The sequence below is a fragment of the Trichoplusia ni genome, chromosome 9 (assembly GCF_003590095.1).
Source record: "Trichoplusia ni isolate ovarian cell line Hi5 chromosome 9, tn1, whole genome shotgun sequence".
Taxonomy (NCBI): Eukaryota; Metazoa; Arthropoda; class Insecta; order Lepidoptera; family Noctuidae; genus Trichoplusia; species Trichoplusia ni.
The window spans coordinates 1,465,531-1,477,596 of NC_039486.1; the positions used below are offsets into that span (position 1 = coordinate 1,465,531).

Genomic DNA, 12,066 nt, shown 5'->3' on the forward strand with positions numbered 1-12,066 from the left:
TGGTATTTAACATTTTTTAGGGGTGCAACGAACAAGATTTGTCCTGAAATTGAGTAACGTTTCTGAATACAAGGTAGTATATTTCCGTTTCGAAATTAAATACGTATAGATAGTAATGCTGTAAATAAAAAAATAAGAACAGATTTATTTGCGATGACCTAAAATAGCGCGTCATTTACATACCAATATTTGTAGAGAAGTTAGCAAGACTGGATTATTACAGTGTTTAAACGGGCTCATATATGTTAACAATTATTCAAAGATACTTATTGAATAAAACACAATTATTTCATTTGAAAGGTGATAGAAACATACCATTCTCCCACGGTAAAATCACAAATCACTTTGTTTTTGTCATTGTACACACTCACTTTATGTTCACATTTTAAACAATTACTATATTTAATTGTAATTACGAGCTTAATTAATATATTTTTGTTCTGAACAAGATAAAACCGTATAGTTTTTGTACAAAATCCACAGCTAAAGCTCTACATTTTTAAATAATAATATTTAACTATTATTCGTAAACAAAACAACGATAAATGCATTCAAAATAACCATGTAATAAGATTTCAAGCAAAATTTTCTATAGCCTGAAAGTTTTCGCGTAGCCCGCAGCGCGTAGGCGGCGTAGCGTTCACCCGCTACGAGCTCTACCAACCGACTGACTGATAAATTGATGCCGGTAGCTACAACTGGACTGGGTTACAGCCGGTATTAAAAACATAAGCCGTTTAAGTCGCAATACGATAACCTTACTCAATATACTAAACTAAGCCTTATAAAATGCACTATAGTATTATATCAGTACATTCCTTTCTGTAATACAGTTGCCCGAAAAATATATTTTTGCTTAGCGCAATAATTCAAAATAAATAATCTTATTGAAAATAGTTTCAGTAATCAATATTCTTTACACAAACACAATTGTATAAGAATTAACACATAGATACTCTGGTTTCTTGTTGTGACGTCATGAAATCCTGCATCGCGCAAGCAATGCTCACGTGACCTTTCGCGATAATTGTTGTAGGTGACGTTAACGGGTTTGCTGTGGTATGTTACGTCACGCGTGGTTGCTGAAGTAGGCTTCGGTGTAAGGATGTGTAGTTAGAGAATAATTTAATTTAAATTACGATTGTGTATTGATGTGTGATGTTAAGCTCGGTTTTAAAGGTCGTAATTGATAAGGTAATGTTGGCAACGTGTCGAAAACCTATAGACAAGGTATTTTTTTTTTAATTTTCCTTAATTGGTATCTTGGCTTAGCATTTTCTTATGAAAATAATTGATGCTAAATTGGGTCTATCACGTGATTGATTTTATGTTTTTAAGACACAAATATGTTAATAAAGAAAAGGAAGTTATTACAAAAACTTGTGTAACTACTCTACACTATTAATTCCGTATGAAATAGTTCCAAGAATTGAACATTATTAGAGCGATCAAATATAGAAAACGGTGGGTTTGACCTTAACCTATACAATAACGAATATAATTCAAAGGATCCAATTAATAATTAGACAAATACTAAAATATTTATAACCCATTATCAAATAATTGTTTGCAGATTATTAAATGAAGCAAACGAAAGACTTTCGTCGTAAGTATATTATGGATTCCAAAACTTTTTGTTTCGCCTATAAATATTAAAATGGACCCGGAATAAATTGAACGCTAAGCTGAAGTATTTTATGAAACAGGTATTTCCGGTAATGAAGGTGTACTAAGAAAATTAACCGTCCGTTATGAATTATTTGGTCCCTGTTAATTCTAAATAAGATCAACAGATAAATGTTTATAAAAATAATTAAGAGATTAAAAAACATGCAAAACCCCACATTTTTAATTGTCACTCCATGAAAATTTTATCAAAATCGGTCCAGTCGTTTTTATAGTTGTAAATTGGATTGTCACTTTTACACGAGGATTTAGCATGCTTACTTTTAAACAGAAAGTCATTAGGAACAGTAATATTATTTTTTGGGTTTCCGTACCCAACGGGTACAAATGGAACCCTAGTACTTGAGATTCGTCTTCTTTTATTTTTTGTCTTTTCATCACCAGATTGAATCTAATGAACTGTGATAGCTAGACAGATGAAATTTTCATGGATTATGAATTTCTGCTAAAATAAAGATCGAGCTGCAGTTGTTACTGTAATAAATTTGAGGGTACCCAAATATTTATTTATCTAAACCAATTTGTATTTAGCCTATTTTACTAAACCTGTTTCGATAATCCAACTCGTACTTGCCTGCTCTTTTTCCTTCATTACCACGTCTTCTACAGTCAAAGGGCTAATAAGATACCTTTTCAAAGAAGATAGATTTTCAAAAGGTCTTGCATTTTAAAAATAAAAACTTCACGGTTACTTTACAACCTGCCAGTACCGTGCACTAAGCTAAAGGTTAAGTAGAGCTCGCAGAACCAATGAGGTGACCCAATTAAATGAATGTAACGCCGTCTTTTTATCAAGACTTAAGGAAAGGTCAGATGTCATTCAATTGATATAGCAGGAAAATATTAAGTAATAATATAGTAAAAAGAATAAGATAAGTGACAAAGTTGTAAGAGAGGTTTTATTTTTCATGTTAAATATTGCAGTGTCAGGTTTCATTTTGAGATAATTTTCTGTGAACATTTTATATTGTACTAGCTTTCCGCCCGCGGCTTCGCCCGCGCCGAAGTCGGTTATATCGCTTTTCCAAGAGAACTCTTCAAAAGTCATGTATCTTCAAAGTAATGTATGTACTTTCTCAAGGTCAACTCTGTCTCCGTACCAAATTTTATTAAAATCAGTTCAATGGTTTGGACGTGAAAGCGTAACAGACATACAGAGTTACTTTCACATTTATAATATTAGTACGGTTTAAGTAGATATGCATGTTTTTCCATATATGGCAACATAATTATTTAGCCTAGAATATACTTTAAAAATAGTTTAGGCAAAAAACAGTGTTTTCATTCTAGTCAGGCACAGACTTGAGTCTTGTAGATGACAGTTTTACAAAGAATGTTATCTAGACTCATTCGTGTTTACTCTGAAATCTGTTCGTAATATTACTTTTCAGACATGTCACAAAAATATGCTTATTTTTTGCATTATTAAATACGTAGCATTACGTACAGTCGCCATCAGATATATCGTAGCAAACAAGGTGACCAAGTACTTCTGAACAATTTCAAATTTCAATAAGTTCTATTCGCTACAAGTTACCATTAATATCTGAACATTTATTACCTCGTTAATATCTGAGCAGATGCTTGTCAATAATTTCTATACAAACTACAAACCAATGAAATTTAAACCATTTAAATGAAAAAAAAACTATTCAGTAAGTCGTAAAATCAGCTTAAATTTATCTCATAGACATCAAAATATTCAAATCATTCAAAATCACAACACGCTCTAAACCTAATACACAAGACCTTTTCAAAAGATGCAAACTGATTTGATTTTTCAAGGGGTTGTCAAGTCTCAAAATTAAAATCAAAATGGCGTCTGTGCCCTTGACATTTAAAGTGAAAGGTCTCAATCTGCGAAGGACAGCCTTCGTCTGTTTCATTACTGTCTCTCCTGATAATAAATTATTAAATTATCGAATACTATTAACTGATTCGATCTATTTCTGTTCGCTTCGAGCGTTAATTTTGTAAAACAATTTCTGCTGAGAATATAATTTAGTAGAATAGATTTATTTATATTATTTTGGAGTTATTTATTCTGCTTTAGGTACGCCCCGCTAGGTATTCCAACTTGCTCTACATTTTTCTAAGTAAGACACCATAACCCAAGTGACTGTTACCAACATTTTTCGTTTAAGTAACATTACATAATCCAACATTCAACTTTTCCTAACCAAGCTTTAAAGGTCAAAAATGACACCTTTTTTAACCAGTAAAGCTATAGCTATGGACATTCCATTTTAAAACGGTTTCGTGCCCACTAAGGGTGCTTTCAAGTAAGATTTAGGTGTAAATTGAACGCTGTGCAAAGCCGCTGACAAGCCAGTAATTACGATGCAAATGACAAAGTTCCCTTTAGTACCCGCCCTTTGGAATCTCTCTCCTATTTTACTGGAACACTGATATGATGGTATGAGCGGTTTTGGGACGTGTTTAAAAGCTCGGCTCTTGTTGAAATCGTTTCTCTACGTAAAATTCTGATTATTTTGAACTAAATATAGACAGAAAAACTGAACTCTTTATAGTTTTTATTCCAGTAAACCTTTGGCAAAGCGAGACCTGTTGAAAACAGATGTAGCCCCATTTGCTATTTAATGAATTTGTTTTAATTCTTCCTTTCCTCCTCATTCCTGTTCCTGATTTTTGATCAAAATGATTCAAGCTAATCAGCATTCTCTTATCAAACTGTTCCAAAACACCTAATTACATTTCCCTAAACCACTATTATTTGAAAGCTCCTACAAAATTCAACAAGCCATGCAAAGTAGCACTGCATGTGAAAGTGGATGGTACCACAAAAGTTATGATTCGCGCTCAGGAAGAAAAATATGGAAGTAAACAAAGGCATAAAGGAAAAATGGAAACGAAATTTCTAGGATACACCGAGCTCAAGAGTCTGGTGTAATAGTCGAATAGTGGTGACCTTGTACTTCTATATCTGGGTTTTTCTGCACAAGAAGCTGGATTTATACCACGCAACCAAGTACAAAGTTGGTTGATGCACTTTCTTTATTATTCCAAGACATAACTGACAGGATGGTAAAGAAAAAGAAGAGAAGAAAGACGGTAAAAAAAAAGTCCTGGGGAGGATAATATGTGGAGAGGCCTGTGTCCAGCATTGGGGCATGTGTAGACTGGCATTGTAGATCTTTTCTTACACAATCCGTAAATGTAGAAGTAATCAGAAATGTTTGTCTGGAACTGTGGGAAAGTCTTGCTTATATCAAATCAAGCTCTTTCACGTTTATTACCATTTCGCTTCACTTCAAAAAAAATTAGGCTGGCAACACATGGTATTAAATGGCTCATTTTGATTTAAAGCGTCATTTTCTAGGGTGGAGAATTAATAAAACGAAATTTTCGTCAAATCAAAATCTCGTTAACAATTTTATGTTGCGTTATAAAAATAAAAATGTAATAATTAGAGGATAGCTTTAGCCCGCTATGTAACCTTTGTAGAGATTGGATATTTTTTCAAAATCAACCTAAATCATTAGCGGAGCTTCATGATATTACTATTGCAAATTTTTATCAAAATCATCTGAGGATTTCTTGTAATAAAAGAAGCAAGTTTAGAAAGTAAAAACCGTTCCTTCTTACGTGTTCCGTACAGGCTTAAACAAACAAATTTGCAAGACAATTAGCCACCCATGAAATTAGTGACCGATATAACCGTTGCTTGAATTCAATCTCTATTTTTATTCCCATTTGCATTTTACTTCAAAACTCTAGCTATTTCAGTGCATTAGATGCAGCCTACTGATATACCAATAGACAGCGGAATCTTAGTAATAGATAAGTTTCCGTTTTACCTATCTGGCACTGAGCCTTAAAAAATAAAAAAAAACATGTTATATAACCGTAATGTTAAATCGGGTGTCACAATTAATATTACTTCCTCAGTAGGCTTTTATTTTCATAAACCTCTAGCCTTCATTATATGTTGAAAGAGAACCAAGGAAGAATAAAGGCACCCAATTTAATTATGTCGCTTTCGCCTCGTCAAAGCGAATTAATTCTGATTAATTTTAACAAACTAATTTCGGAAGGTTTTTTGTCTCTCTCTATTCGAGGCCTGAGATTGGCAGGTAATAGAATTATTATAATTACTTAAAGACATATTTTAATGAAAATACTTTGTTTTAATACTTCCTTTTCAGATAATTTTTATTTTTTCTTTAGAATAATGATTCTGTGTTCTAGTCAAAGATAATGAGAAAATAATTCCTAAACATAAATGCACAAAATTAGAACAAGCGTTGCGGATCTTCTTCTGTAGTATTCTCTTCTATAGTGACCTATTGTAATCGTCCCTCTGAAGTCAGTTACACAATTACTTAGGTAGAAAATAAGACTTAATTAAAATTATTTATTGGTCTTTACTTTTCTCTATAAATAACTTAATAAAACAACACATTAATAAGTGTTCACAGTTTCATCGTTACACAAAACTAACATAAAGTATGTAACTATTTAATTTTATTTATTCAGTGCTTTGAACATCACGATGATAATTCTTCACTATTAGTGTGGCAGCCGCGATATAAAAGAAGCATGGCTGTTAGACTGCTAACTCAAAGGTCGGGGGTTGAATTCCTGGCACGCACGTGTGTTACAATAATAAGGAGATTGACTGGGCTAACCAGTAATATAAATAAAAAATGTAGTGTCCGTTTGTAATATTGAATCGGTTTTTAACTCATTTTTTACCATTTTTGTCTTTTTGTACCGGCCGATTTTGGCGGGGCTTTAGGTAATTGGTAGTTAGTTGATGTAATCTTGACTAACTAACTCTGGCTACTCTTACAATGTTTATACAATATTTATTGACTAATTAACTTCTTCGTTAAGATTCACGTGAACAAAGTCGCAGTCGCAGCTGGTAAATAAATAAATGTCAATTCCTAGCTTTCAGATACCGGAACACTCCATTACAGTAATCTCGAATATACTCTTGCCAGTTGATGTGCGAGGGGTTACAAGGGAACTTCTCCTGGTCTTCTTCAGACAGGCTGGAGATGAGGTCCCTCGCTCGGTCCGACTTCATAGGCCAGACACCAGCGGTGAAATAGTCCACGGCATTTCGAATCGCGATCACGTTGTGCATAAGTTTGGCGTACCTGTTAAAAAAGAACAGAGTTGTAAATAAAACAATGGAATTTCAAGATGTTGCAAGTTTTAAGAAAAGTCCTGCGATTCTATTTACAAAATAAATGATTTCATTTCAGATAAAGCTTACTAGTGAACTTTATTACGTTATTGAAGGTATATAATTGACCAACAGCTCAATCCGTGTATTGTATCTTCTAATTGCGTCTTAAGGCGTTAACATATTCAAAATCCTGATTATTTTACCAAAAATTAAGGCACTATTGTCAACCATTAATCAATTGCAGAAGACGCTATAACGAGTTTTTTTCTATCTTACTTTGGTTCTCGTCCTGTCATTTTCAGCCACCAGTCGGCGGCATGCGCAGGAGCAATTTGACATAATATAGACCAAGCATTGACTACCGCCCAGGATTTGGTGAAAAACACAAAAGGGACTGGCGTTTCATCTGAAACAAATACATAAAAAATTAACAGAGTAATTACTTAATTAGTACGATCAGGAACGAAAGTAGGAAAATTCATTGAGTTTGTATAAAAATAGTACACAACTAATATTCAATGAGTTGATGTCATCCTAAAAACACCAACTCCTATATTTCAGTGAAAAATACTGTCTCTTTGAGAATCTAATAGTGTTAATCAAGCATTGAATTGAAAAAAAAATATATATTGAAAGACTCATATCAATGCTATTGCTTTTTTTATTGCAAGGTTAGCAGGGTTGTTGAGGTCACCACTCCAAACTCACTGAGCGTGATCGCGGGATCGCTACCGACGTAGGTCACGAATGATAGTTTGGGAGTCTTTGTGCATATAACTTGTATGTTTCTGAAAACCTTATAGTACTTACTTTTACCAATTTTCACAGTTTCATCAAGAAAATACTTGTAAGTTTCCCTCCATATCATAGGGTTTTCAGCAGTTGAGACGGAATTGAACACTTGGATTTGGCGTGAACTGCAAATAAATAATATTATTGTATTTTTTCTTTCACATTTCGGAGAAAATAAGCCTAACTAGGCAGAGCCTATGCATTTATGTCATCCTTGATACATCCATCATTTGCGTCCTCCTAGCACAGAAAATTACTTACTTAAGAGGAGGTCTCTATGTAATATACATATATCTACTATTTTGTATATTCATCATTCCCCTGCCCTCATCCCAATTATTTTTATTTGGGGTACGCGCAACATGTTTTCTTCCTCCATATCTTTCTATCGGCCGTCATCTCACAAGAAACTCTCTTTCCAGCCATATTGTCTTTCAGACAATCCATCCATCGTTTCTTTGATCGTCCTCTTCCCCAACTACCCACATCCATGCTCAACGCCTTCCTCACCACATGATTTTCTTTCCTCCGCATAACATGCCTATACCATGACAGCCGGTTACATATTATGTGTTAAAATAATCCTTACTTACTTTTTAGCCCTGGCCGCTGCAATTAGACTCAGATTAGCCACGTAATCAGCTGGTATGAAATCAACATATGTGTTTGCATCAGCTCGTACAACTCGGTTCCATCCCTTGCCAGCATTAAACAGTATCGGCGTCATGCCAAACCAATTATCCAACCATCCCTTGGCATGCCCATCTTTGACTGGAGTTACTGTTAAGAGACAAAATGTATGTTGATAATTCACAAAACGCAATAATTATGGGTCTCTTTTTGCTGTCCATACTGGAGTCATAAGATCACTAGCGTATAATCTGCGTGACTCCAGCGAATGTTTTGAATCTTGACTATAGTTATCAACCATTTCATCATCCATTTTTAAGTGCTTCTGCTGAGGACAGTTATGAGTATTTTTGAAGTGTAAAATTTTCTAATGAACTTCATCTGTTTGAGAAAGACCAAAAAGAAATTGAATTAAAATAAACTTAAGAAGGAGAAAATATATTACCGACTGAAGGTCTAACGATTACAGCGGGTACTTTTCCATGGTTCTTCCCGATGTAAGATTCAGATAAAGCCTTGGTGAAGGTATATGTGTTGGGTTTCGGGCCTGAAATCAATAAAAAAACAAGTTTAGTTCTTTAAATCGTATAACAATGTGCATTAAGAATAAATTCATCGAAACCGGTCCATCCGTTTGTAACAAACATACATACTATTCATTTGGCTTGTGTATGACTTCAAAAAATAGAACTTCATACTTTATTCTAATTTCCTAACTAAGAGAATAAAATCTGATGGTTTTTTTTCAAGTGTAGTTTTCATAGTTGCATTACAACGTCCACAACCACATGCTCCGAGTGCAAAAGTAAGTGAATGATTTAAAATGTCTCGACTCACTTATAAACTTTTCAGTTTCCCTCTTGTCTCCTCCATGGTATTCAATAAACTTGTAAATTTCCTCCAACGTTTTTGGTGGAGGATAAACAGTTTCCATAAGCATCCTCTTATCGGTGTGAGCGAAAGCTGTTGATACGTAGACAAAGGCCTATAAAACAATAAAACCCTTTAGTATGTCTAGATGCTTCACTAAAAGGCGCCGAATCGAAATCAGAATTTTGGATAATTTCAGCTGCATCGTAAAATATTACGCGACGTTTTCTTTCTTATTTCACTCGCGCATCAATGGACACAATTTGTACGTGAAACTGGACATTAGACCAGTCACCAGTGTATTTTTTATAACTGAAACTTTTCCAGTTTTTAACGTTTTTCCTGTTTATAGCTATCACAAAGATCAAGTTATATTTTACAAAGAGGTTATGCCTGATCATCACTCGGACAGGTTGAATGAAGTCCAGACTAGTTTGTCACTCCTCTTAGAAGGATAATTTAATTCCACAGGAAATTGACAAGCTGTTATAAGACAAAAGTCATAATTACCTCAATATTTTTCATACGCTGACAAAGGTTCAACATCGTCCTGGTACCTTCGAAGTTAATTCGCATGGCAACCGGTAAGGGTTCATCGAATCTTATCGTCGCCCCGGAGTGGAACACCACTGACACCTATAACAGAAAAAGAGAGAAGAAATTAATATAAAGAGATAACAATTTGTAGTGAATATTCTGTCAAATTCAAATACCTTATATTTTAAGGAAGATATAATAAAGTTATCAGTATTTTTTCATTGATTATGCTCTGAAATGGTTGCACTTTAATAAGACAATAAAATTATTATCACGTTTTTCCCGTGTGTTTTGATTGGACGCACCTGCCTTAGAGTCGCTGTATTTCTACATAACCCTTTTTTTGTAGGTATCTATACTTACATTATCAACTAAAGACTTTTCATCTTCTGGCTTTAGTCCAAAGTTGGGGTATGTGAGGTCACCGGTCACTGGGATTATTTTGTCAAGTAATTTAGGGTTTGATTCTTTTATCTTCGAAAATAGCTGAAATTAGTATGAAAATAATATTATTATTTGTAAGAATTTAGATGAGTAAAAAGATATAAAAAAAAACTTACTGGATTTTCAAAAACTGATTTGATACGTTCATTTACTTTTTGTCCCTTTTTGTCTCTTACAAGTACGTAGATTTTATCTAATTTTGAACAGGAATCCAATAGCTTCTCAATGACCACCTGAAAAAGGAAAGTTTTTATTCAGCCATTTTCCAAATACGAAACCTACATCACATTCACAGTGACTCCAAGTGCCAAATAAGGCTAGGAATCCTTTGACATTCGAGAACAAAAAAACCAGTCAGCCCTATAACACTTTGGCCTCCACCGCAGCCAAGCAAACAACCAGTGTGGTGTATCCTTCAGCGCTTCCTAAATTACGTAGCTATCTGGAGAAGAATTGGAGAATCTAACTCCAGCTCACCACACCACAGCATGCTGTCCCAATTTCGACAAAACAAACTTTAATGGTGCCAATGATGCCTATATGAGTTTTATGGTGGAGGCTACTTAAAATTAAAATAATTCTGTTGTTGGTAACTTCCATTGCGTTATGAATACGAATGAATATGAATGTACTTGTGTTTTAATCTATACTGATGCTAGCTGAGTCGACAAATACTAACGTATTTACCGAAAAAGTTTTTTCCAGCGAAGTGGTCACGGGTCAGTTTGCGTTTACTAAATACAAAACACATACCTTTCCCAAAAATCCGGTTCCACCAGTTATGAAAACAGATTTTCCCGCGTAAAATTCCGATACCGGTTGATTGTTTGATTGGACATTTCTGTCCTTCGAATCGATACTGAAAAAAAAGAGATTTGAATGTATCGTAAAAAATTATATACAAATTTTGTTAGAATCATCTTATTAGTTCTGTTAAACCGATTACAATCATCTCATTATTTAAACCGATTTTATTTAAACAATATTCTTAACTTTAATTTTGGTACGGTCAGAAATTTAATAGTTTTCAGTCGGTTCGCGTGTCTCAGTCCCAGTATTTTTATTTTCATTAAAAAAAAACGTAAAAAAATAATAATATGTGTTTTATCTCTTTTTTTTTTAAACGACTCCCATATTCAGGAACTTAATTCTCGTAATTTGTCTCGGGGTATTTCACAAACATACAATTCACATGCACAAAGACACCCAGACTCAGAACAAGCATTCGTGGATCACACAAATGCTTGTCCTACGCGGGGATCGCACCCGCGACACGTCGCGCTCAGTGGGTTTGGCGTGATGACCTCAACCGTGCAGTCAATTATTGATATTACTTACCTAGACAGAGCCGTTGTAGCAAATCCTCTGTTGTAACCAAACTTTACGTTTCCCAACACGACAACACTAAATTTAGTCAACAATAATCGTCCTGACATTTTTAGATTTTTAATAAAAAACTAAATATATTTTTTAAACCTTTTTTATCATAGTACTTTACATTTTAAAACAGACATATCAAATGAATCCTGCTTTCTGAACGATTATATTTAAAAGAGTGTTAATAATGTGTCTTTGCTCAATTAATGCAGCACTTCATTTAAATACCAATTTTACTTTCTTGTTATTCCCGTTTGTGGCAGTTATAAGTATTATCAGACTTTTATGAAAGCGACCGGTTTTTAATGCTTTGCATTTTGAATTTTGAGAAGTTATCAATTCTTTTGTTTTTCGTTCTTAGATGCCTAACGTGGTTTCATAAATTGTTGGAAAAATAACAGCAATTTTTTTGACATTTCATCATTTTATGATCGACGTGCAATTTTAAGGTTATACACGGTGATTTTTTGTCGTCTTACAAAAGCAACCGAGTTCATGTATCCGACGTAAAATACCCCTAGGCGCGATTATTATTTTTTATCATCAACTAAGATAATAAGTACGAAGAAAAT

At 34.0% G+C, this 12,066-nt stretch overlaps 2 protein-coding genes across 2 annotated transcripts; both read right to left on the reverse strand.

Annotated features, from left to right (window-relative positions):
- Positions 1 to 6,431: 6,431 nt before the first annotated feature.
- Positions 6,432 to 7,486, reverse strand: LOC113497388 (fatty acyl-CoA reductase 2-like). Its single transcript, XM_026876931.1, has 3 exons — positions 7,483 to 7,486; positions 7,121 to 7,286; positions 6,432 to 6,812 (listed from the first exon to the last, which is right to left on the reverse strand). The coding sequence occupies exons 1-3, from the start codon at positions 7,484 to 7,486 to the stop codon at positions 6,590 to 6,592; spliced, it is 393 nt and encodes a 130-aa protein (XP_026732732.1). The 3' UTR covers positions 6,432 to 6,589.
- A 19-nt stretch (positions 7,487 to 7,505) lies between these two features.
- On the reverse strand, positions 7,506 to 11,553 carry LOC113497389 (putative fatty acyl-CoA reductase CG5065). The gene is made up of 9 exons (XM_026876932.1): positions 11,456 to 11,553; positions 10,871 to 10,976; positions 10,234 to 10,350; positions 10,037 to 10,159; positions 9,647 to 9,772; positions 9,104 to 9,251; positions 8,712 to 8,813; positions 8,230 to 8,416; positions 7,506 to 7,761 (listed from the first exon to the last, which is right to left on the reverse strand). Exons 1-9 carry the CDS (start codon positions 11,551 to 11,553, stop codon positions 7,506 to 7,508), a joined length of 1,263 nt encoding a protein of 420 aa, XP_026732733.1.
- Between the last annotated feature and the right edge of the window lie 513 nt (positions 11,554 to 12,066).

Bases quoted from the DNA above. Each gene is read 5' to 3' on its own strand.
- LOC113497388 (XM_026876931.1), bottom strand. The intron at 6,813-7,120 runs GTAAGATAGAAA...CTTTTTTAACAG, and splicing joins ATGACAGGACGAGAACCAAA to GTACGCCAAACTTATGCACA.
- LOC113497389 (XM_026876932.1), bottom strand. From the start codon at position 11,553: ATGTCAGGACGATTATTGTTGACTAAATTTAGTGTTGTCGTGTTGGGA. The intron at 10,160-10,233 runs GTAAGTTTTTTT...TACTAATTTCAG, and splicing joins AATCAGTTTTTGAAAATCCA to CTATTTTCGAAGATAAAAGA. The intron at 7,762-8,229 runs GTAAGTAAGGAT...ATTTATTTGCAG, and splicing joins GCAGCGGCCAGGGCTAAAAA to TTCACGCCAAATCCAAGTGT.